At 43.0% G+C, this 25,951-nt stretch overlaps 2 protein-coding genes across 2 annotated transcripts in view; one reads left to right on the top strand and one right to left on the bottom strand.

Annotated features, from left to right (window-relative positions):
- Positions 1 to 25,951, bottom strand: part of MCM9 (minichromosome maintenance 9 homologous recombination repair factor) — a gene marked incomplete at both ends in the record, with an annotated part of 48,038 nt that overhangs the window by 15,778 nt on the left and 6,309 nt on the right. Inside the window, 4 exon segments of the mRNA XM_084261525.1 lie at positions 19,595 to 19,714; positions 20,925 to 21,045; positions 23,510 to 23,712; positions 25,564 to 25,645. Of these exon segments, the coding sequence (XP_084117651.1) occupies positions 19,595 to 19,714; positions 20,925 to 21,045; positions 23,510 to 23,712; positions 25,564 to 25,645 (526 nt within the window).
- ASF1A (anti-silencing function 1A histone chaperone) lies at positions 790 to 11,682 on the top strand. Its single transcript, XM_084262219.1, has 4 exons — positions 790 to 927; positions 4,418 to 4,533; positions 8,869 to 9,045; positions 11,192 to 11,682. Exons 1-4 carry the CDS (start codon positions 819 to 821, stop codon positions 11,402 to 11,404), a joined length of 615 nt encoding a protein of 204 aa, XP_084118345.1. The 5' UTR covers positions 790 to 818; the 3' UTR covers positions 11,405 to 11,682.

Below are 25,951 nucleotides of genomic sequence, written 5' to 3'. Positions count from 1 at the left end.
AGTCAGGGATGCCGAGCTCCACACAAGCAAACCCCCCTTTATTCAGGGAGCACCCCGGTGAGCTGTTACCCTGCCTCCACTGCCTCTGGCCAGGATGTCAGCGCTACGGGGCTGAACAAGACACAGCAGCTGCCCCACGGGTTTGGCCTCTGATGGCCCCCAAGCAGCCCCACAGCCCCCAGACTCCATCACCACCCAGCCTCAGCGAAACCACCTCACCGCATTGCCCCGGCCACCTTTGGAAAACAAAGGGGTTTTTTTTAAAAGCCTACAAAAAATGAAAACCCAAAAAAACCAAACCCAGCCCCACAGCACACGCCTGAACCCCAAGGGCGAGGAGAGGCAAAGCCGGGCGGGGCGGGCGCCTCGGCTTGCCCGGCTCCGCCCGGCTGGGCTCGGCTCCGCCCCTCCCGGCGCGGCGAGGCCGTTGGCTGGCTGTTTCCACCGTAGGCCGGGCGGGGGCGCCGCTGCGAGTTGCCGTGGGGCCGATCGAGAGCGGAGGAGCCCATCTTGCCGCCGCTCGGCGGCCGTACTCGGGGAGGAGGGCCCTAGCCCGGCGTGCGGCCAATCCGGGCGGGCGCTGGCGGCGAGCAGGGCAGAATGGGCTGTAGTTTAGTGAAATAGGAAAGCTGCAAACAGTGTGGAGTGTTCCTGGTGTAAATAAAAGGGGGGGGAAAAAAAGTTTCTGCAACTCGTAGCTCCGCAGCCTCGCTCAGGCACTGGCCGCGGGGGTCTGTGCGTTGCAAACAAACCACCACACTGGACTTTGTTGTGCTGCGTTCGCACGCTCTTCCTATTGTTTGTGTTTTTTTCAAAATATGGCAAAGGTTCAGGTGAACAATGTAGTGGTGTTGGATAATCCTTCTCCTTTCTACAATCCTTTCCAATTCGAAATCACATTTGAGTGCATAGAGGACCTGTCGGAAGGTGAGTAGATTTTTTCCCGATGCGGGTTTTGTAACCCTGGGCTCTCAGTTTCTGGGGGTTTTAAGGCTTAAACTTTGCACAGGGCCTGCTCGTACAATTTTACAGTTTCTCCTTCACCGCATCGCCGTGCCGAGGCAGAGGGATGTTCTCGCCGGCTCCCGAGCCTCCGGCGGAAAACCGCTCTCGGCCGAGCCCGCCGGGGAAAGTTGGCGGCGTTCGCCTGCCTTGGCCGCCGAACCGGGGCCGGCTCTCCGCGCCGCGCCATCGGCGAGGCGAGCTTCAAGTTGCGAGGAACTTGTTTGAGTGGTGGTAGCCATGTTGCCAGCTTTGTGTGTGCGTGGGGGGGGCGGGTGGTGGGGGGGGAGAGCGTGAGAGGGAGAGAGGGTTAACCGGGCTCGGCTGCCGCGCATCCCCGCGCCCGCGGGGAGAGGGGCTGTTGCGTGGCCGGCTCCCTTACGCCCAGGCGTTACTCGGAGCGCGGAAAACGCACCGGAACGCGCGTTTTGTTGGCCTCGTGCTCCATTTTATTACTTAATTTAAAATTTTTATTTTTTTTTAATTTTTTTTTTCCTTTCCTTTTTCCCCAATGGCTACGGGAGGCAGGGGCGGGCGGGCTCCTTCCCGGGTGTTGGCAGCCATGGGGGTGCCCAGGCCCAGCGCGGTACGGTACGTTGGCTGCGGGAGCTCTCGCCGGTGGGGGAGGGGGCCGGCCGCCAGCCACTATTTTTGGAAGTCACTCGAAAGTTACCGGCTGCCGCCAGAGGGGGGGGCGGCACCGGCGGCGCCGCCCTTACAGCCGCCCAGCGTAGACCCCCGGCTTGAGTTTCTGGGGCGCCGGCAGCGCACCCCGCCGAAGGGCGCGCCGCCGCCACCGCCGGCAGGCTCCCGCCTTCTCAGCCGGGCGGGCCGCGAACCGCCTTCGCCTCGGCGGCGCTCCGCAGCGCCGCCCGCCGGGTCGCCGGCAGGCCGCGCCGCGGCTCTCTGCGGGAGTCGCCCCGAGAGGCCGCGCGTCGCCCCTCGGGCGGGAGTTTTGAATACCGCGGTTCGGGGCGAGGAAGGCGGTGGCGGGCTGGGTGAGGAAGCGCGCTGCGCCTGCCCCTCCGGGAAGCGCGGGCGATCTGGAAGGAGGAGGCCGCTCGGCTGGGGCTCCCTGGGAGCGGAAAAAGACAGTTGCCTGGCTCCCGGCGGAGACCAAGCGCCGCCTGCTCACCAGGGAGCCGAGGGAAGAGGGATGGCGACAGGGAACCCGGAGTTGCTGTGTGACAGCGCCTGGCAGGCGGTTAAACTTGCCTCGCCCCGCCTGCTGCCGGCGGCCTGGTGACAGCGCGCTCGGCGGGGCTCGGTGCTCCGCCGCCGTGGGCAGGGACGGGCCGCGCTGGCGGGAACTTTAGAGGAAGTCTCGGCTGGGCCTGGGAGTTTCTCCGGGCCTCTGCCGCTAGGCTCCTGCCTTCCTACAACCGCCTGGAGCTGCCTGCCGCAGGGTGTCCATCTCCGGTCAGTCTGGCCTCATCTGAGATACCTCCATGGAGTGCTGGACCCCTTGGGCCTGCCCCAGGGGCTCGGTGGAAGGTGTTGCGCCTTTCCTTCCCGCTGTGTGTGGCGGTGTGCAGTGTGCTCCTCACTCTCGGGACAGAGTTGTGCCCGCACAGGCGGGACGAGAAGAACTCTAGATGGTCAGATGCCGAATTCCCAGTTCCCTTCCCCCACCGAAGTGCGAGTTAGACTACAGGATCAGTTCAGGCAGGGAACTGCTATCTTTCATGTTTAACACTAAGATTAAGCACAGTCTTTCTCCGCTTGATGAAAAATTTGCTGTCACTACCTCAGTTTTTATGTGTTAATTTGTCTGTTCACCATGCTGTTTTCAGTAAGCCCTGTGCACCACTGGTATCAAATTAATGAAGGCCAGGCTTTTTTTTTTTAAGTAGCTATTCTGGATCTAGATACCTAAACAGCATTTTGGTCAACCTATATTACATGTGCAACTTAAAGCTTATTTTTAAAAAGTCCATTTTTCAGTACTGAATATTGAGGATCTAGAATGAACTGTATACTGTTTTCTTAGAATAACGGCATGTGGTAGTGTGATAATCTTTAGTTCAGCCTAAAAGTCATCTTGTAAGTGGTACTACACTCAGATGCTGACACAGAGGTCCTTAATTGTCCTGGATGAGTAGCCTGCAGTACTGGCAGTAGCAAAATAACCACATGCCAACAAGGTAAATAGAACCTCTGATACAGTACTCGGCTGATGGTGCTGTATAAAGAAGTAAAATCCCTTCCTTAAGTTAGTGATGTTGTTTAACATCAATGCAGGTATTGGGGGTTTAAGTATGATAAACAAGAAGAGCTTATTAATGAGGAAAGAGTTGGCAATCCAAAAGCAGCCAAGTTGTGTTAAAATGCTAAGTTTTCTCTGTGCCCAAGTTTCATTCCTGCAGGAGGAAACCATAATGCAGACCTTTTGCAGAACATAATAAAGTAAATGTAATGGAGTACAGGTCTGTGCTTTTGCACAGACAATCAGGGCATAGATGTAAGTTCTTAAGGTACAGTTTTGAAGCAACAGTTATGATAAAACACCCAAAACCCCATCAAAACCAATATAGACTTAGTGATGTTTTCTGTAATACTGATCTTTTTCCTCTTGTTGAAAATAACCAAGGCTGTCTTTCAAGATTAGTTCTGTACATGTATTTATGCATTGTGTTTTGGAATCACAGTGAAAGTGAAAAGCTGGCCCAGGAAGAGCTAATTTGTGCTCATTTGCAATTTTAACTTTCAAACACCTGTGGTGGAGAGGGTGAGTTAGAAAAAGCAGAATTGTAAGAAATAAATGATTTTGCTGCATTACTCTAGGAAGCAAAATGCTGCATGTTCTTTTTGCCTGTAACAGCATTTCAGGATGCAGGTAAAATCCAAGTGTCAATATCTGTGATGAGAATATGGTCTAATAGGGCTATCACAATCCTACACACTTGTCTGGTTACACAAGTTACATGGAAGGTATGGGGATGTGCAGCTAGCATGCCTGGTGCTTACACAACAGGCTCTCTTATTCAATTAGCTACCTTCCATGATGGGTACAGTTTAAGCTGTGAGGTGTATATGGGGAGGAATTCCTTTTTGGGAGGTGAGTCAGTATTCAAAGCATGCAGGGTGTTACAGGCGTTATCCCTGTGCTGAAGCCATTCTGACAAGCTTTGAAAAAAAGCAGAATGAAGATCCCAATATGTAAATGGGCCTTGTCCTCTGTATGAAATCTGCAAATAGAGGGATTTCTGCAGTTTTGAATGACAGAGATGGTGGGATGGTTGGGCCCATGAGGACTGGGTCAGGCATGAACACACCCTGTGGACAGGTCCTTGTTACTTTAGGTCTGTTGCCAAAGAAGCAAATTTAGGCTACACCAAAGCATACATGGGCAAGAGTGGAAGACCCTTGACTGTAATATTAAAGTCCTGTTTGTTTTGTTTTTGTTTTGCTGTAGATTTGGAATGGAAAATAATTTATGTGGGTTCAGCTGAAAGTGAAGAGTATGATCAGGTGTTAGACTCTGTTTTAGTAGGACCTGTTCCAGCAGGCAGACACATGTTTGTATTTCAGGTAAGTTGATTAAATTGTTTCTAAAAGGGTTGTGCTAATTTGTTTAAAGATGACTTATCGAACTGAGAGGCACTTGGAAAAAAAACAATGCTATGGTAGAGAAATATTTCTGCTAGCTCTTCAGGTATGATACAAACTTTAAAGGAAGGTGTAAACTGATGTTTCTTGCCCCTGATATTTCCAAGGTAGTATTTTTCACTTGTGTCACTTCATTAATTCTTGATACCCCAAGTGCTGTTCCTGTAGCTACTGATGATTTTGACTGGTCTGGTCCATAAACATATTCTAGGTCACTCAGTTATCCAGAGTGCTGGTTACCTGGTTTACAGCAGTGCTATCAAATGGAACTCTACTGCAGCTGGTGGCAGTTTGAGGCAATTTTGAGTACTAGGTTAATGTAGGCAACATCTTAAGGAAGATGAGGCCAACAGACTCATTGTAGAAGTCTGCCAGCACAGTTGAGTTAATTTCTGTTTGGTGGCATAAATGTACAACCATGATATTTGGGTAAGTATGGTAAATCACAACAAAATACAGCCATTTGTGAAGACAGAATTCCAGTGGTAGATAGCAGGCACTTGGGATGCAAATGTGTAGATCCTGGTGCATGTGATAGGCAGTCCTATGACATAGTGCTGTTAAAGCCAAAAGTGAAGAAGGAGTAATGAAGGGAAAGAACAACAGTAACACAGCTTTCCAGCCTATTCTGGCTTCCATCTTAAATTGGGGGTAGGTAGGGAAGGGCACATGACTAAAGCAGACTCGCCTAAACTCTTACGCAGGTTGTTCAGGGGGGTTGGTTGTCTTATCAAAAGTATGATTTAGCTTACTTTTTTTTATCAAACACTAGTGTTTTTCATGTAAACTGAGAGCAAAATCTATCAGCAAAAAAACCTGGATTGCAACAGAGTCCAGTTCATCATGTAAGCATCATGCTACTTACCCAAACATTATATATTGTCTTAACTACTTAATGGCAAATGCATGCTGGAGTATGAGCATTAAAAAAAGCTAATGAATTCACTTTCCTGTTTCTCACTTACACTGTTTTAAAATAATATACCAGCAATTGTGAGGCATCTTAATTCTGTAAGTTCCAGGAAACCTTTTTTCTTACAGGACAGGCTAAAAGAATAGGCTGCAGGTTACACTTATCAACCATGGGCATGTAAATCAGCCTGGAAACACTTCTGTTTCGTTTTGGAGCTGGGCCTAATTTTTCTACACCACAGATAAAGTAGCGGTGTAACAAGTGCATCATTTATTAATAGTTCTCCATTATCAAGCTACTGTAACTTCCAGCATTAATTGGTCAGAAATAGGTGATCCTCTGTTGCCCTTAAAGGGGCTACCTTGTAGCTTGTGCTTGCATTTCTAACTTAAAAGATGCACTTTTCCCTAGTTAGAAAGACTTGTTGTGGACAGTGATGGGAGGCAGGTGCCTCAAAAGGCACAAGTGGGCTGTATGATTAGGAAGGCCTTGCAAATGCAATTTACTGGTCTTGCAGTTTCTACAGGGTAGAATTGTGTCTCAGTTATAACCGATTCTGCAGTTAAATTAGTAGATATGTAGACATTTTGCTTAGATTGGAATAGGTCCTGTAAGAGAGCCAGCATTCCTTCTGGAATGATAATGAAAGTACCCTTTTATTTCTTAAGGAAGTACTGTTGGTCTAAGTATATTAGACTTCAGAAGCCCTGGATTTCAGGTGAGGGTTGGACTCAGCTGATGTGTATTAGGGGAGACCAACAAACACCAAAGTGCTGCAATAGGCCTCTGCTAATGATGGAAATTAAGTTGTTCACCAAACTGAAGCAGCTGGGGAGAGGAAGCCAGAATGTGGCAGAGCTCAGGACTGCAGGAGGGGTTTAATAAGAGATTTGTTTTTGCTGGGGACAGGGGGAGGAAGGACCTTTGCAGAGGTGTGTTTCAGCAATAATAACATTCTGTAGATTTTTCTATGTAGGAAAATGGCTGTAATAGCAACTAAAATGGAGAAGCACACAGATAAAATACCAAGGATAATAAAACTACCTTTATCAAAAAAAGTTATTTATCAGATATGGAATTCAACCTCACACATAGAAAGATGGAAAACTATAGTGTTTTTCACTTACACTATCAGCTTTTTTAAACAGCTACAAACATTTCAATATTAAAGGCCAACAGCTTACCCTACTTGATTCTAAGTATCAAGTTATAAGCAGTGAAACCTGATTCCTTCTCTCTATGCACTTGAGGATTTGTAATAAATTTGCAGAAACTTCTTTTTGAGAATATAAGCACATAAATAATTTACTGTCTTGAGGCAGGGATATGACCTTACACTAACTTAGCTACTCTGCAGTAACAGCTATGTGAATAAATGGATCATGTGGAAAAGCATGATAATTCAAGACAACATATACACTGAGTGATTTCATAAAGTTCTTAAGTAATTTCTAGCATAAAAATGGGACATTAAGACAGTGATTTTTATGCAGAAGTTAATCCTACTGCCTCCTTTTGCCTACCAAAATACCTATTTGCAACTGCTCACTTAATGTTTGGTCATACTAAGTGTGCTTATTTTTCTACCTGTATATGATTGTGTGTTTCCCAGGCAATTAAGAGGTTTGACATCCAAGGCAGGAAGCTGAAAGTTTGGGAAAAGAGAACTGGCTTTTTAAAAGTGTTTACTGTCTTCTCCATTCAGCAAAATAATGCTTGAGACTGAAGTAGGATTGAAGCAGTATTTCCTTGGGTTCACAGCTTTATCATAGGATTCTGCAGGACACACAATGACAGTGGGAGCCTGGAGGAACTAAAATACCACATTAGGGTGCGACTTGGGTATTGGGGGGGGCTAAATCGAACCGTGTCCTTTTGCAATATCTTATTCTATAACTGCCCACTGTAGAATTTAAAGTAATGAAATGGTTCTGGGCACTGTAAGAACAGGACTGCTGAATGCAGGTACTGATTTTATCTGTATTGACAGCTCTTGTGATTATTGTTTTTAATTTTTTTTTTAAATTTTTCAAGCTTCTCCACTTGACCTATTTCTTGGTCATCTTTGCCATTTCCCCACACAAGTTGTAAAGCCATTTGGTCATTTTCTGATCCCTTCAGGGCTGGAGGAAGCTGCATTCTACCCAACTGCCTGTTTGCTTCTTTCTCCCCCTGGTGTATTTGTACCTGGAAGGTCTGACTCATCTAATTTTTCTGCAAAGTGCCTACAGGGCTTCCTATAAAAAAACAGATGGGTTTGAAGGCTTAGAATTGAAGTAGCAAAGAGCAGAAGCCAATGATGCATGACCACTAGCTCCCAAATTCCAGTGCTCCAACATATAAATGGTACATAAAAATAGGGATGATAGGGACAGCAGGAATTAATGCCATTCATCCTCAGGCAATATTTGTTACACCTGACCCCCTCTAGCATTCATTGTTAATACCAGATTGTACTTGCACCACAGGTGTTCACTCTTGACTTCAGATCTTCATGTAAAACTGTAACTATAAAGCTGTTTCATTTATGCTTAGACTGCTGTTTCTTTGAGGCTTCACATTTTATCAATAAATGTGTAGTTAGGAAGCATTTTAAGGGACTGATGTGACCCACACTTTATGAAGCAAATTTTATTGATTAACTGCAGAGCCACAGTAAGTAAGGGTGCTGAGGAAAATTACAAGAGTTCCCTATTAATTGGGATTGCATCCAGATTGAAAATATGTCAGGTATCTTAGGGAGATGATGTATTTAACTCTGTCCATTTTAACACACGTAGGTGTGTGGAAGGAAGCAGAAAACAGAGTAGCTTCCTCCTTTCCTAGAAATCTGTGGGAAAGCTCAAACCTCATCATAGCCTGTCTTGCTCTTCTTGCTGAAGTATAAATGGCAGTCTGTATTTTTAAAGGTTTAGTTGTGTTCAAAACACACACAGAGACCAATTCAACCTCAGAGGTACCAAAAGAAAACAAAAATGAACCTGCAAAGCTGCTAAGATGGGCTGGAGGTCAATGGTGCTGTAGGATTGAAGGGATGTTGGTTCATCTGCTCAAACAACAGTTCAGATGATCATGTCTTTAAAAGTAATTTTGGATCAAAGTTGTCTAAACACCCATGGGAAATGTCAGCACACAGTATTCTAAGCAATTCTGTCTCTAGAGGACCCTGTCCTAAATTCAGGGCTAATGAAGTTAAGAAAGCAGATACATTTTCTGGGTAACTTGGAGAAAGCCTTTACGTGCAGTTGCTACTTGGCTGCTAAGACATCCTGCTTAAGATTCCTGTGCTCGATAGGCATGTGGTATCAACTTGATTTTAATCCATCTTTCTCTTTCACATTTAGGCTGATGCACCTAACCCAGGGCTTATTCCAGATGCAGATGCAGTAGGTGTAACAGTTGTGCTAATTACGTGCACCTATCGAGGTCAAGAATTTATTAGAGTCGGCTACTACGTAAACAATGAATATACTGAAACAGAACTGAGAGAGAATCCACCAGTAAAGCCAGATTTTTCTAAGGTAAGGCATGTTTTGGTCTAGTCATACCTCAGCATCTGTTGTTAAGAAACCCTGGGTCATTCCATGAAGTGTGTGGCACGAGGCATTGAATAATAGAAAAGATTTGAGGGAACAAGCTACAAGCTACAAGTGTAGTTGCCATAAATGTGGACAACTCTGCCAACAGTTTCCACCAGCTTGAATCAAGCCTTGGCTGGACTTCATGATTATTTTACACTGTTTGAAATAAACTGTTGGGTTCCCTCTGTCTGCACCACTGTTGACAAACTGGCTCTGCTCTTCAGAAAAAAGAATGTTTTTCCTAGGACAGTCAACCTGGAACTAAGATTTTGTATTAATTTAACACAGTCACCACCCAGCAGCTCTAATGTTAGAGCTGCAGATTCTGCAAAACAGTAATAAACTGAAGAACAAGTTACACGTAAAATGAGAGAAGATGGGTAACCCATTAAGAGCATGTTGGATGGTTATCTAGTCAATGGACAACTTGACCAAGGAAGTACACAGAAAGTTTGTGGGGAAAAAAAATCCTTCATGGTAAAAATTAAACCAGGACTAGAATTAAAAGATGTTGTGAAATAGAATTATTTGGAACCTAATGCCTTGAGAAAAAGGATCAATTACACAAAGAAACCTAGTCAAAATCATGTGAAATACCCTACCCAGGAAGACTCTACATATCAACAAGGTTTCCATGGAATATTTACTTGCAGAGCTGGGTTTTCTCTTTATAAAAGTTGATGCACGTGTGTACACAGTTATGTTCTGAAAGTTGTGTGATGGTGAAAATCTAGTTATTTCTCAAGTTTGCTTGAATTATGACTGCCTATATGAAGAAATGAATGGAATAATGTGTGTACTGTAGTGACTAGTACAGAGGTAATCCCTGTAGTCCCTGAAACTCATCTTCAAATATAACTAAACTGAATTGGCATGTAAATTGGTTTTTAAAAGCAGCTAATGATTTTCTGTGCTTAACTTAAATTTCAGGGATTAGATGCTTAGCACATAAATCAAAAGTTAATTTTGAGAATTCTTAATACTTACCTGTTCCTTTTTTCCTTTGACTTACATCACATACTTATTTTTATTTTGTGTGTGAATGCCAGAATGTTGACTTACTTTAAGCACTTGAATACAGAAATGCCTGGAACTACTTGTCTTAATTCTCTGATTTGCTTAGGTAAAAAGCTGGCTCTCTTTCTGTGAAAGAGCAAAAGCTATCATGTGTTTGTATGCCAAGTCCTTAACGTGACTTTGGGATAGAATTTAAACATACAAGCAGAAGAGAAGCCTATAAAATATATTTAACTGTAATACTGGTTCAAAAAAAGAAATGGTCTTATAATTAGCTTGCCAAAGGGGTTGGGAACTAGTTAATGAGCACCCTTCCTTGGAGAATAAAATCAGCATTACTGCTAAAGTAAACCTTTCCTGGAGTCAGTCTTAACATTCATGAGTGGCCAGCGATGGTAAGTTGCCATCCTTCTGAGGTACCTGCCTATCTTAAAACTGGCAAAAGATGAAGAGAAAGTGAGCATTTCCTCTTTTGATGCATCCATAAGCAAATGCAAAGGAAAAGGAAGGCCAACCAGCAGAATAAGTTGTGGCTAATGTCTAGGTATGTCCAGTGCTGCAATATTAGTATCTTCCAAATCTAAGGAATGTTTTTTTACTGTAGAAGGCAAATTAAAATTAATCTAAAGCCTGATAATTTAAAGAAAGGTTGTACACTTAAATGAAGACAGTGGATGGAATCTATATGATTATTGCAAACACCATAAAGTTGATGTGTACTGTGGTTTGCAGAACTGTTGGGGTAGTCGTTTGTTGACTTACTATAAGCTGGCTAAAATAATAAACACTTGCACTTTACTTGCAGAGTTCTCATACAGGCTTGAACACACATCCTCTCAAAGCAGTTATTTTGCTGAGTAGGATATTAGAGTAAATGAACGAGTCATTTTTTCTGTGAGCGTATTTGATTCATAGGTAGGAGCTATAAACTCATTTATATGAATTGCCTTTTTAAACAAATTGGTTTATTGTTTAGGCTATGGAGAGTAAAAGGAAAAAATCTATATGCAGGTGAACTCCTGTTGGAGATGTATGCATTACATAATCCCTGTATTTTCTTCTCTCCCAGCTTCAAAGGAATATTTTGGCATCTAATCCCAGAGTCACAAGGTTCCACATTAATTGGGAGGACAACACTGAAAAACTGGAAGATGCAGAGAGCAGTAACCCAAATCTACAGTCGCTGCTTTCTACAGATGCATTACCTTCAGCATCAAAGGGGTGGTCAACATCAGAAAACTCATTAAATGTTATGTTAGAATCTCATATGGACTGCATGTGACTAACCACCATCGTTTTGGTACTGTATATGTGTTAAACTGTAAAAACAACCAGAGCTATTTCTCTCAAATTCCGCAAGTACATAGTCGACAAGCAATGTGAAGAACTTGTTTTAAAACATCCTGTAGAAAGTTTATAAAAAAACCCAAAACAACCAGTATTTGAGCAAATTGTGGAATATAAATACAACTATTTTCAAGTAATTGCCTTTTTTTCTCTAATGTGTTATTCTATGTGGTCTAAATGAAATCTGATTAAAGTATACCTATTCTCCCCCTTCCCATTTACTTTGTAAGCACTATTAAAAGCTAAAAACCTAAACGTTAAAACACTGAGACAAAATGAAGGAATAATGCTGTGTCCTCATCTCTGAGATCCAGATTGCCAAGTATAAAGTGCCCTTTAATAGCAGCTTAAGAACAAAACTGTCATTAGATGAAGTGCAAAGAAAAGTATCTCAAAAAAAAGAGTCCAAAAATGTCCTTGCTGTGAAAGCAGGCACCATAGTATAATTTTAGGTGTAAGCTGCTTCTCCTTTCAAGGCACATACTTGTTACTTAAAGCGTGCAGTTTGAGATTTACCATCTGCTATCTTGATTTTAGGACTTCTTAAAAAATTGCTGCTGCTGTTTAGTCAAACTGTAGTTTAAGGATAACGTTTCATGTGAATTTGGGTGGGTATCTCACCAGAAAACCCTGTTTCAGCCACCCTGATAAAACACAGATGGGTTCAAGCAAGTACTAGAAAATGTAAGCATCAAAAGGAACAGAGTGAGTATCCAAAAAATGCTCTTCTGCAAGATTATGTACACCTGCTGGGTTGGTACATTTATTTTCAGGTATGCTTTATTCTTGTGATCTTTTTAACTAGTAATATGGAGTTTAGATACTTTCCAGGTATTTGGAACTTGTCTGGAATTTAGAACTTGTCTGTTTTCTTTCTGCCCTTTATGGCAATCCTGTGGACTGGTATATATCAAGATTCGAACCCTGTTGGGCAGCTATAACACACAAAAATACAGTGCCTGCCCTGAAGCTCTTGCACTGAGACCTCCCTATTACCTGAGGTATCCTTGAAAATAAAAAGAACTAAGCAGTAAATTATAAACACTTAGGACATCATTATAACACTAACAATTGAGTTATTCCTTCCAACCCTCATCAGCTTTATACATGTAGTGTGACTATACATGCATTTAAAATTGTAATCTGTCATGTCAGATTGCAAGAACAGAGTTAGTATAATGCAAGTTAAAATACCAACCCAAACTGAACCCTTGGAGGTTCCAGGCCCTTAAAAAGGGTAATTTCACAATGACTGACAGTGTAGTTACAAATAAAAACTAAACATGTCCTCTTCTCTTTCTGCATCTCTAAGAGGAGTGGAGTCCCAAGGAGTTAGCACTGCTGTCTTACCACATCCTTAGTGAAACTGTCTTAATTTCTAACATGTATTTTTTTAAATCAGAAAGGAATGTACATGCATGTGTCTGCTTCTTGTACAGAAACTCTGCACAGGGTACACAGGGTAGCTGAACAAGTTAGTCAAACCCATTACTATTTGGTGCCCTAATTGTAATGTGTGGTTTTGAAGATGTCTTTGTAGCTGTTTACAATGATGATTGAAAACTTAAAATCTGTCTGATAACACAAAGAACCAGTCCCCCAAACCAGCAATTGCTTCACTCCAGGGCTGAAGTTATGTGAAACTTTAAGAAAGATCTTTTGCTTTTTAATACTACAGCAACTTTAAGGGCTAGTGACATTTGAGATTTTTTCCATGCACTTTAATAAATAGAACAATAATGTAAGGTACCTCTTAAAAGGAAGTATGTGAGTGAGAGTCATCTGCTGAAAGAATGGCAGGCTCATGAAGTCTGCCTTGAGTTAAGGCTACTGTAGCAGTATTTCAAGCACTTGCACTTTCATGATTCAAATGAAAACATGGTCAAGTACAAGTTGTAACCAGAATCCATGATCAGTAACATAAAGGCTTCTTAGAAGCACGTGCCCCAAAGTGATGGAAGCAAACTCTTGTTACTGCTCTTGCATAATCAACTTCAAGATAGATCAGCAAAAATACAGTCTGCAAAACCACAACACTCAGCAAACCAAGTAACTTAGAGAAATCCAAGGAAATAAAGTCAACTGTGCCCATGAACTCAGGCAAAATAACCTGCACACTAGACTGGGTGGCATGATGCTGCAGTAGAATCTGGTACCACTTTACCAGGTACACTACTGCAGCATATATGTTATAGCCTACCCATCACAGGAAGAATAACCCTGCTGTGCTTGATGAAAGCTGGAGAACAACCCCTCTCACTTGTGAGAGCACCTCATGATCTTTGCAAAAGAAACAGTCTTTTTATGCTTTCTGAATGACTGGACATCTCTTGGGTCTTCTAGGACTTTGTCCATACTCACTATCTTGGGTATCACACTGTGGCAAAATCACGTTCCTGAGAGACAGAATTCAAGGATGAAAAACCTGTGTGGGGTATTTTATGCCTAGCTTGAAGAAAAACTTGTCCACCTTCTAGTTGCTGTTTTATTCATAGAATCATAGGATATCCTGAGTTGGACAGACCCATAAGGGTCATCGAGTCCAACTCCTGGCTCTGTGCAGGGCCAGCCAAGTCACAGCATATCGCTTAGTGCATCGTCCAGACACTTCTTGAAGCCCAAGCTGGGGGCTGTGACCATTCCCCTGGGGACCCTGTTCAAGTGCCCAACTCTCTCAGTAAAGAACCTCTGCCTAACATCCAAACTAAACCTCTTCTGTTGCTGCTTCCTATTGTTCCTTCAGGTTCTATCACTGGTCAACAAAGAGATTGGCACCTGCCCCTTCCCTGCCCATCAGGAAGCCACAGACCGCCATGAGGTCATGCATCACCTTCAGTGTGACTTACTACAACGCTGAGTTTGAAGGGCGCAAAAAGGCTTCAGCTCCATCATAACAGAGGCTGGTGAAATTTAACCTCTCCCATAGCTCTGCAGAGCTACACTGAAGCCAACCCTTACTGCCTATCCTCAAGACAGCAGCAACTCAGAACTTTACTACAATAACCACAGGTAGCGTATTTTATAGTTTACCAGACAATCCATATTCTTTAGACATGACAGAAGTCTCAAAGACAGATCTGATGATCTGTCAGTCTGTTACTTGGTTTTGTAGGGCCTCAACTGCTGATGTTTTGGAAGTCAGCTCATAGTGGACACTAGCTACTTGGCAGCTGCACAGATTATCCACTGCCATATGAAAACAGGGAAGAAAAAAAACCCTAAAACAAAAACCCAAACCCAAAATCTTACACATGTAGACCCCTGACAAATCCGTTTTTACCAGAGGCAGAAAAAGAGAAGTCAACTAAATCTTGTGGCTCTGATCTGGACAGCTGCAGATCTTCACATACCTGACTGCCCTTATGCATAGCACAGTAGTCTGCAAGCGTGCAGATTCTCTGATTGATTTTCTTTTTTGTTGCTGTTGTTGAGAGCCACAAAAGTTTGGTCTGGAGATGATGGATTAGGCCTTCCCATTTGTATTTATGTTTCCAGTTGAAATTCTCCTGCTCATGAGCTGGTCTTTTAGTGTGTGATAGCAAGAGCTGGGCTTTGTGTTGTACCAGCCAGGTGGAGAGACTTTTGCTTAGTACTTGGTCTAGGCAAAGAAGAATGTCTAAGGAAGAAGAAAAGTCAGCTGGAGCCACTGAGGGGGCTTTGTTAAAGGCAAAACCCAGGTTTGTATCTGGAATGCAGAAAGCAAACGCCCTTTGAGGAGGGAATGGAGGGGAAAAACACTTCAACATTTCCAACTTTGGTAATGCTGGCTGGGAGACATGGCCAGGTACTCACTGTCCACAGCACAAGGGATGTGCAGACACAGAAAAATCAGAAGAAGGAGGGGTGTGTGCTGCCTACACCAGATGTCAAGAGACCTGCAGGCAGGTAGTCAAGGTAAAGGCTGTTGCAGGACAAAGCCATCTTGGAGCAACATTACTGAGAGGAAGTAAGAGAATGTAAGGATCTGCAAGAGATGAGACCTTGTTACAGATGTGGCATATCTCCTGAGGTTTGATCACACCTTCAACATCCATTCCTTCAAGAACTCCAGCAGACTTCCTACGGAGTTAAGGCCTCTTCAACTTGAGGCCCAACTGTTTAAGGCTCAGCCAATGAAGTCATGCTCTTGGGAAAATATTTTTAAGGTGCATGCTGATGGAAAATACTTCTAGTTCCTACACAATTACAAATATTCAGGAAAACAATGAAGAATCCTGCAGTAGAAGTGAAGATCTGAAGAGTGGCCTAAAGGCTACATCTCTATTAACCCCATCAGTGCCACAGTGTGGATCCACAGTAGTGAACTGTTAGCATGTTCCCCAGCACTGCCCAGGGACAGTGTGGGGAGCTACCAACAGGGAAAAATGTCAGCAATTCCAGTGCCTTGTGTACCTCAGGATACTGATACCACACACTCCTCACAGCCACAGCTGGATGGCTCCTATCTGCCAGCCACTGGGAACTGGTTTCTAATGGTTTGGAAGAGACAACTGTTGGCACCTGAAGCCTGCCTAGCAAGGAGAAAAGAAAAACAGTTCCTTACCCTTGAGTTACTTCCCCTCACTGAAAACCAGGAAAAACACCACAGTAGCAAGGAGCTGTTGGCATGATATGGACAATAAAGCATGTTGAAAAACATCAGCTCAGGAAGGCATGTTGTACAGAACTGGAAAGCTGGAGAAACAGCTGATAGTCACCCAGATTTTTAGACAAGCTGTTCTAAATGCAAAATTCTTTAAGAAGTCCATCTGTGGAGGGACACACCACTGAATGAAACTTTGCAGAAATCCTACCAGCCAAATATGCACCAGGGAGCAGGAGAATGATTGGCCTAGATGTCTGTGAGCTGCAGACCAGCAGCAGCAGGTCTGGGTTGGTTCCTGTCCCTATGGAGTCAAGCACACCCCTCAATCGATTGCTGTGGATCTCTAGGCCGAGGGGAAAATGTAGTACTGCCTCCTCCAGTTATGCACAAGCAGCATGATGGGTCTAGGAACTGCATAACAGTTGGTTAAACTCAGTGGTAAGGTGGCCATTTCAAACATCACTTTTTTTTTTCCTGGAAAACTGTATTGATTTATAAAAAATAAAGGTACCTGAATGATTCTGTCATCCTTAGATGAGAGGCTAGGGAGGGAGAATATACCAGGCCTTCACAAAAACTGAACACTGTGTAGACAGAACCAGACAGTGTAACAGATGGTTCCCCCATCTTTTGTTTACCCATCAGAAAGTCCTATAAGTGGTCAAAGTCAATTCTGCCACTGAGTTACTGAATGTAGGCTGGCCTCCTGGCTGCCAACTTCCATTGAAGACACGTGGGAGGAATGAGCCCCAGTTTCTCACAGAAGTTACAAACTTGCAGATAACTCTCAACAGAAATTCTCTACTACGTGTTGGCAAGCACAGCAGCCTAATAAAACAAGTAAACTCAGAAGCACTAACTAAAGAGTGGAGGTAAAGTTGTGTTTTTACCCACAACAGAGAATAAATTACTGGTCATTTATTTGTAAGAGCTGTTTGCAGCAAGCAGTGGGCATGAGTCTGTCAGTGAGGTAAGAAAGATGAAGATCTTCACTAGAACAAGAAAGCAGGGTGTTAGTCTGTGTCAAACTTTCTGCATTGGGTAAAACCCCTCTGACCAAGCACACGCTTTGGTTTGAAAGCACTGGGGGAGGCAAGAACCCATCTGAAAGAGCAGAGGCCCAACAGCTCATCAAGCTGCAGAGTTAGGCTGATGTCTTCTGACATTTTGCTAGGCAGCTCCAGTCAGGGAGGGGTACGGGGCTGCAGTGGGCACTGCAGGGCCCCAAAGAATCAGTCGATCTCAAAGCACATGATACCCAAGTTAGAGCAGGAAAGAAAGGGAATTTTGGCACAAGAATGTGAATGATCTAATATACTATCCTGGTACCAATAAATGCTTGTACAGAAAACCAAGGAAAACTGATACAATAGACAGTTTTGGAAACAGCATCTTAATTCTATATATGATATATAGCTTGTGTCCTAAAACAGTACCAGGTGGGTATCAGGCTGCAGTATGTGTTAATGCACAAGATCTTACCAAAGGTTGGCAAGGTATCGACAGCTTTCTCTGAAAGACTAATCTAAATGTAAGACACCTTTTAGCACTTCTCCAGGGTTTACCAAATCTCAGGGGTGTCTTTTGGCTTATGTGTAATCCCAGAACCAGCAATTAAACTCCATTCCAGACTGCTTTTTATATAAGGGAACTAAATAAAAGAAGAAGTTAAGAATTTAGTCTTTGCACTGGAGGGAAAAGTGCATTAGGACTGTCATCTCAAGAGAAAGCAGAAACTGGTACTTTAAAGCATGCAATTATGACAAGGAAAGTAAAGCTATGTAATAGTTCTCTCAACTCATCATTTGGAGCTTCTGTATGAAGAGCAAGTTAGAAGCAATGTTAGGTACAGCTATAAACATACCCGTAAGTAAGACACTCTGTGCACGGGGAAGGCAAAGAAAATCAAACTACATCCAAACTCCTGGGCTAGAAATCAACACTTCAGTCAGTGGCTCCAACTATGGAAAGGTTCACTGCAATTAAACTAGAATAAGATTTCTTTTTAGGGTGTCAAGGTTCATGTGTGATAAGAGTCCTAAGGAATTTTAATGTGGAAATTAGGTACACCTGCGTTTTGATTTCAGGAAGGAGGGGAGGAGTTGTGTGAGGGAGGAGGTTTTTAAAATGTAAATAATATTTAAGTAAAATACAGATGATCTAAAGACCCAAGACAATCCTTTCACAAGATGAAACTCTGTCTCCATACATCACTACATCTGATTCTATGGCACAAGTATCACAGCAAGCTTGTACCCTGCAATACTGGTTTTCAGGGAAATGTCTTTGAACATAGCTATCCTGCCTGTGCTGGAAACTAGATCATGCAGAAAAGGAGGGAGATGGGGTGAGGAAGGCAACAGCAACATTGGAGGCCAAGACCAGCCGACACAGGGAGATTACTGCTGACAAAGATGGGCAAGGTCACATTGACATGCATGGCAAAATTTCACTCCAGGTCACTGTCAGTCCCCTAGCAAAATTTAAACTATCCAGCCTGTTCTCAGTTCTTAACACAGAACAAAAGGTGGAGAAAAGGTTATGCTGAGCCAAAATGTTCTCTCTGGCTTCTCTCCAGACCTATTTGTCAACAGTTTGAGTAGAAAACCAGATGCATGTGCGTTCCATAACAAGTTCCCTGCACACAAAACCATACATGTTCAACATCACGTCCCACTGCTATGGAAAACCCAGTATGCACATGTACACATCACTAGGGGACTGGGAGACATTTATTCCTTGGTTTTCCCACGTATAAATAACACCGTTTCTCAGACACAAAATGAAAAGCAGCACTACCTAAGAAACATTCAGTTACAGGTGCTAGCTGAGACACTGGGGTTTGTCCTTAATCATGTGTGATTTTGAATGTACAAGCAATATAGTCATTTGTGCATATCAAGTCATTTCCAGAGGTAATCTGACCCTGCACAATTGTCCCTGTAAGAGTCTGTGAAGACACCCGGCATTCAGAGCCAGCTGGGACATACCTAAATTTAACCAATAGGAAAAAAGGAAAAAAAAAAAACCACACCTTTCTGAAACCATCTTGAAACCATCTATATGAGTCAGAAGTAAGTTCTCAGCACAGGGGTGAATTTCCAGAAAGTAAGCAGAAATCAAACTGGCACCCAGCCAGAACACATAAAAGAACAGAAGAGCAGAAAGTATCTGTTCAGGATAAACCAAATGATGCTAGCCCATCACACAGCGTGAGCTCTGGGATGATGTCAGACTTGCCATAGCTGGGAGTAACACTAACAACACAGATCATCCTCTGCTAGCAGAGCAGCGAGAGGTGCCTTTGGACGAGGCTTGCAAGGTTCCCTGGTAGAAGCTCATTGCACTGCTCCAGTGATAGAGCAGAAAGGGCAGGACTGTCCTTCTGCAGGGGGCCTTTTCAAGCCTCCTGTGCCTCTGGAGCAGTGCTTTGCTTCAGCTGCGCTCATACAACCAGAGCACATAACGTTCATGTATGTTGAAAGCCTCTACATAAACATACTCTGGTGAAAGAAGTGTTCCAGCTGAAGAAGCACATACCTGCACTCGTAGATCCAATCCCTGCAGTCAGCACAGACCGTGGTGTAATCTTTACTGCATACTTGAGAAACTGAGATTTCCCTGTACCTGGGTCTCCAACCAACAGAAGATGCGATTCACCTTGGGGGAAAACGTTGGTGTAGGAGCAGTTGGTTCAAACACAGAGAACGATACACACAAAATGCTCTGAATTAACTAACACTTCTCGTTACTCACCTAACGCTTAGTACTACACATACATTACAACATCTAATTCTGTTTAAGACTGCACTGTGTATTTGGTGTGATAAATATATTTGTGTCACATTGCTGCACCCAATCCAAATATTTACAATGAAACACTAAAAAAAGTATTAGCAAGTATATGACACACTTCTTGTAATGTGAGTTCCTAGATTTTAGAGTACTCATTTCTCAGACTCAACTCACTCCTCAACATGAAACAGAAGGATACCAGGGTTTAGCTAACATTCTGCTATTCAGTTACTTAAATTATTGTGAAAGAGACTAATAAAATCATCTGGCTATTTTTCTTAACCAGTTCTGTTACACTGCCAACAGTTACACAATTTAGTAATAACAAAACAATGAGATTACAGAAGTAAATAATAATTTCATTGTCTTCTACAAAACATTAATACTAACTTTGATTCAAATATATTTAGCTGCTGGAGCAAGAAGAAAACCCTGTATTTGTGTACACACATGTATTATTTTAGAATTAGGATGCCCTATATAGATTATGACCTGTGTACCACCTGGCACATGGCATATCTGCCATCTAATAACAGAAGGAGAGTCAGCAGGCAGGTAACTTACAGTAACAGAACTAAGTGAGATGTGCTGACAATCACAGATGGAAAAGCCTGGCATCAGGCAGTAAAATGAATCCTTTAATTTCTCCTTTCAATGTACTATAGTGATCCACATTAAGGAAACATTAATATTCCATCTTTTGATGCCAAACACTGCTGGGAATATTCTATGAGAAATCATTTCAAAATGTCACTTATACAATAAAAAGTGAGTTTAGGTTTTATCTAAACCAACTGCCTTTAATATTCTACCTAATGGAATCCTGAATGCCTTCTTTTACTGGGCTTTATTTGGGAAAAAAATAAAACAAAAAGAGGAAGTCTAGACACTCACTTCATTTGTCTGAGATTCTGGAATACTACTTGGCATTAATCAAAAATTGCTCACTCAAGAAAATGGGATCATTATGCTTCTGAAACCCTTACTGGTTTGATTGGGGGGGGGGAGGGTGGGTGAAGACAGGGATGGGAAAATTCATTAGAAAGGATGTGACACTATTACAAGCTATACTAACCTCTGATTCGAGTTCCAGTAGCATCAGTTCTCTGTACACCACCAGCAAGCACCATGGCTACAGCCAACTTCACCAGGTACAATCCAAAAACTTGAGGACATAAGCTAGCCAAAATTTCATTCCTCCCTGCAACAGGAGCAAAAAATGGCACTCAGCCCCAAGAGTAAGACTTGCTTTCCCACGGACTCCTACGTACACTTTAAGCCCTGTGTAGACTGACAAATACTGGTCCTGTGTCCACAGTCCTATGGACACCCACAAATAATCAGGGTCTGCTTCCTAACAAGAGTAACCAGGCAGGGAGGAGATTTTTGTTGTTCTTGTTGCTATTTCATAAATGGGACCCAAAGCAGCTTGATCCAAAACTCCTTCATTACAAAGAAGTTAAGTCTTCCACTGTCACTAGGAGCAGAGCCAATCCTTCCACAACTTAAGGAATTTACAGTCTGGATATCATGACAAATGGCACTAATGAAATGCCATCATGCAAACCCCCTTTGTTTCACACATTAAAGTGTAGGGGCTACAAAGAATAAAACTTGAATGTTTCCAGATCAAAATATCTCCTTGAAAACCAGTGTGTTGTACATTTAACAAAACATCTAACACTTAAAGCATTTTGCCCTGAACCTGTGTATCCATAGCGTGCCTCATTTTCTCATCACTGCCTTGAATGTCCTTCTCCACGGACCTTTCTGTGCCAAAGGTCTCCTTTGACCCCCTCCTCCTCCCTACCATGGTCCCTTCCCAGCAACAGAATATTTCCACCTGCTGTGATAATATCGTTGGCTTGGAAGGTGTGTAACAACTAATTCTGTTCTTTGAGATTTTGATACTAACAGCACACAAGGGATCACAGGTTTAACACCATACATTGCTCCCATTGCTAGGGAATAAACCAGAGTGACCCATTTTGAGTTTTAAATTTAGATGCAAGTACACAGCACTGGCAAAACATGTAGGCACCTAATAGAGGACTCAAGGCACATGTGTTTCTTGTGGCAGCCTTCTGAGGGAATAAACACATCCTTGTCCAAACCCAGAAATTTAAAAACTTTGGTCATCCATAGCGTAAATGAAGATTTAACTCCACAGTTGACTCTGTTTGACTTAGGATTTGATTGCCTTGTCTGCACTGAGCAGCTCAGCAGTTCTGCTTCTTCCCTGATAGTATCCAGAAAAAATAGTGTCACTGCTAATTCCTCTCCCAGGCCTGTCATGGTAGACTTTCTCAGGACACCTAATACACAGCATCAGGAACTGAATACTGTAAAATGCAGTAGTAACTACCCTTATCTCTTGAAAAAACAGTAAATGTACAAACATCCTGTTGTGAAATGTCCTATACCTCAGACTCCTGATCAAATTTCACCTTTGCCCTCACATGAGGAGACTCAAATTCAGATAAACAGCCTGAAACAGACATCTTGGCCAGTCAGGGTCCTTCTAATTTTCACCTTAATTTTCTTGTAGCCACTTCATATTAATTTCTTTATTCTCAATGGGGCATATTGGTAAAACTACATTGCTCCCTGAAGGTTTCCAAAAATTGTCCCAAGAACGAAAAATTAAATGGGACCTTCAAAGAGGATCCTGAATTACTTTCTGAACACATCTAACCAGGGCAACAAGATATGTTCTCATTCTAAACAGCAGGAGGAAGAAATGCTCTCATTCCAAACAGCAGGAGGCTAGCAATTAAATGGCTCCAGGAAACGTGGTTCTGAAGAATCTTTGCTATTGACAAGATCTCCATTTCTTATGTGAGCATTCTAATTTTTAAGCTGACGTGTGCAACACTGCCACCTGCTTTTCCTCCTGTCTGTCTTTTAAGAAGAAAGACTAAACCCTTTTCAGGGTTTCAAAAGACAGTGTTAGCCTGAGACTGTTCAGTAACAGAGATCCTAAAGAGTCCATTCAGCTTCCCTGTGGTTCAGGAGGCGGCACTCACTACAGAGAGGGACAGAGTTCCAGACACAACTCCTGCTAATTCCTAGACTGCAGACCATAGTAAGTTGAGGAGCAAGCGTGTTAAACTCTGGCTGTTCTGGAAGCCACCGTGAATTGGGAGACTCCATATTTGATAGCAGGCTCCACAGCAGCTAAATCAAGGGTCTAGACATCCAAGAGTTAGGTTAAGGATGGGATGTGCTAAACTCTGTGGCAAACATTCACAGCTTAATTTGGGATACAGAGACAGTGAGTCAGATCTCTTGCTCCAGAGTCAACAGCGATGCTGACTAGAAGCAGAACTGTTCCACACTATTTCTTCTCAAAGGTATGCTTTTTCCTTCTTGATTATAAAGCACTTCATATTATTTCTCATTTCTTGTTAACAAATGTTCCACAAAACACTGGACTAAAAAGCTCAGAAGAAGGAAGATCCATACGGTATGTTTGGTACTTTCCCCTCCCCAGTCACAGTAAAGTAATAATTCCATATTCCTGCACTGGAAAAAGTTTGGGTTTGGAGGAACGGGTGGTGAGATAGGATAATGGGGGAAAATGTGTTCAGTCACTGTACTTTCAGTCCTGATTTCATCTATATCCAAATGTGTGTTCTACTTAAAAGCCTTTAACTACTAACCTGCTAAGGGATCATTCTTATGCTTTTCCCAGAAGTCTTCAAATTCCTTGCGGACTTCTTCATCAATTACAACCCCTGCTAGCTGCTCGTTGTTTACTTTAACATAGTTGGCTTTCAAAACAAGCTCCACGTTACAGCGTGCATCCTCATGGAAAGGTTTCCACCTCTGCATTACCACTCCATACACTGTGATGTCATCTCCTGGAGGTAACAAGAAAAATCAGTAAAGTAACTTCTGACATGGGATACGCCGATGTGTCAGCTGTAACAATGCAATCAAGATCCTGTGTTACAGTTAGTAAGGTTACAAAAAAAAAAAAGCAACAACAAAAAGCAAACCTGCAGTTATTGGAAGGCTAAAAAAACATGAGGCAAATTGCTCATGCCTGTGGTAGGAAGTTGCTATGCCTTTCTACTTTGTTTAAGGTAGCTGAATTCTTAACGGTACACCTCTGCTCGCTTCCTCTTTTAGAAAAGAGGAATTCACAGCAAACTGCAGAAGCTCTTCTTTCAAGTAGATCCACTACACAAAGACTTCAGGCATCTGACTTCTGCTTATTTTTTGTGATGAATTCCAGAATCACTTGGTAACATTCTGGCCACGGTCCTCTTCTAAGAAAGTACAACCAGAAATTAATTTCTTGTGGGGATGTGCCTACACCCTGGCTTCAGGGTTAGGGTTTTTTCCTAGCAGCAGGTATAGTTCTGTGTTTTGGATTTACTATGAAAATAACATTGGTAGCACACTGATGTTTCAGGTGTTGCTGAGCAGTGTTAACAATCAAGTCAAAGACTTTTCAGCTTCCCAGGCCCTGCCAGTCATGAGCCTTCTGCAGGAGGTGCAGGAGAAGCTGGGAGAGGACACAGCCAGGACAGCTGACCCAAACTGGCCGAAGGGATAGTCCCTACTATATGGCATCCTACTCACAGTAGGAGCTATGGGAGGAATTGGCCAGGGCAGGACTGTATTTCAGGAACTAATTAGGTATCAGTCAGTGCTTGGTGAGCAGTTGTGCTGTGCATCTTTTTTATACATAAACCTTTTATTATTATTATTGATGTTGCTGTTATAATCATCATCATAAGCATCATCTTCCTTTTCTGACTTATTAAGCTGTTGTTATCTCAACCCATGAGCTTTACCTTTTCCCCAATTCTCTCTCCCATCCCTTAGGTGGGGAGTGAGCAAATGGCTGTGAGGTTGTTTTAGCTGCCTGCCAAGTTAAGCCATGACAGCCAATGAGAATTTTTAGTCCGTTTTTCATCTATCATCCTGCCAATTAGCTTCCTTTTTGAATGCCAGGCAGCTTTCTCCACCTGCAGCACTCCTGAGGTAGGAGGTCAGGTTATCTAGCTTTCCAGAACTACTGATGGGCACCTCAGGCTGTGTAACAGTGCAGACCAGTTTCCTCAGGAGGTTTGGTGATCCCACACTAACAAGATTTAATGTACTTTCTGTACCTCACAACACAGAATCACAAGGTTGGAAGAGACCTTTGAAGATCATCAAGTCCAACCATTCCCATTACTTATTGAATCTTATCTGTCAAAGTGTTGAGATGTACTGTGGGGATGTATGACATTTCACAAGGACATGGAGCAACAGGACAAGGTGTAATGGTTTTAAACTGGAAAAGGGGAGATTTAGGTTGGATATTAGGAAAAAGTTCTTCAGTGTGAGTGTGGTGGATCACTGGAGCAGGTTTCCCAAAGAGGTACTAGAGGCCCCATCCCTGGACACGTTCAAGGTCAGGCTTGATGGGGCTCTGAGCAACCTGATCTAGTGAAGATGTCCCTGCTTACTGCAGGGGGCTTGGACTAGATGGCCTTTAAAGGTCCCTTCCAACCCAGTACATTCTATGATTCCATGATTTTCTGCAATAGTCTTCAACTGCCATGCTAACATCCAAGCTGAAACAGCAACATGACAGATGAACATGCCTCATTCAACTAGCCCTCAGCAGGGACAGCCTACTTGGCAAAGATTCTTCTCAAGCAGAAAAATATAAGTGCCTGTGGTACAAACATATGCAACACATGCTGTATCCTCACCAGACTTGCAACTGTCCACTAAGTCATCTTCCAGAATAACCATCATGCAACGAGGGATGCTTCCAACAGACAGTCTTTGAACCTAGGAGACAGGAAAGAAAAGCACTTCTTAAAAACAGCCCCTTTTAAAAGCTTTTTATAGCTGCTCTGGCTTCAGGACCTACATTCCTTTCCTGAAACTGAGGCCAGTCCTCACTTTCTCTCACAAAACTTACATAGCAAACATGCCACTGGTGCCATGAACTTATTACTGAAACTTTACTGCTTATATTACTGGAGATGGGATTGAGCATTAAATTAGCTGAAGATGCTCAACTGTGGGAGGCTGTGTGTGATTCCAGTATCTTGCTGAAGAAAGACCACTCAATAGGTCATTTCAAAAGAACTG

The sequence above is a fragment of the Gallinula chloropus genome (assembly GCF_964237585.1).
Source record: "Gallinula chloropus genome assembly, chromosome: 3".
Classification (NCBI taxonomy): Eukaryota; Metazoa; Chordata; class Aves; order Gruiformes; family Rallidae; genus Gallinula; species Gallinula chloropus.
This window is presented reverse-complemented; position numbering and strand designations above follow the sequence as displayed.

Coding starts and splice junctions, on each gene's coding strand:
- ASF1A (XM_084262219.1), top strand. CDS start 819: ATGGCAAAGGTTCAGGTGAACAATGTAGTGGTGTTGGATAATCCTTCT. Junction 4,534..8,868: donor GACACATGTTTGTATTTCAG/GTAAGTTGATTA, acceptor TTTCACATTTAG/GCTGATGCACCTAACCCAGG. Junction 9,046..11,191: donor TAAAGCCAGATTTTTCTAAG/GTAAGGCATGTT, acceptor CTTCTCTCCCAG/CTTCAAAGGAATATTTTGGC.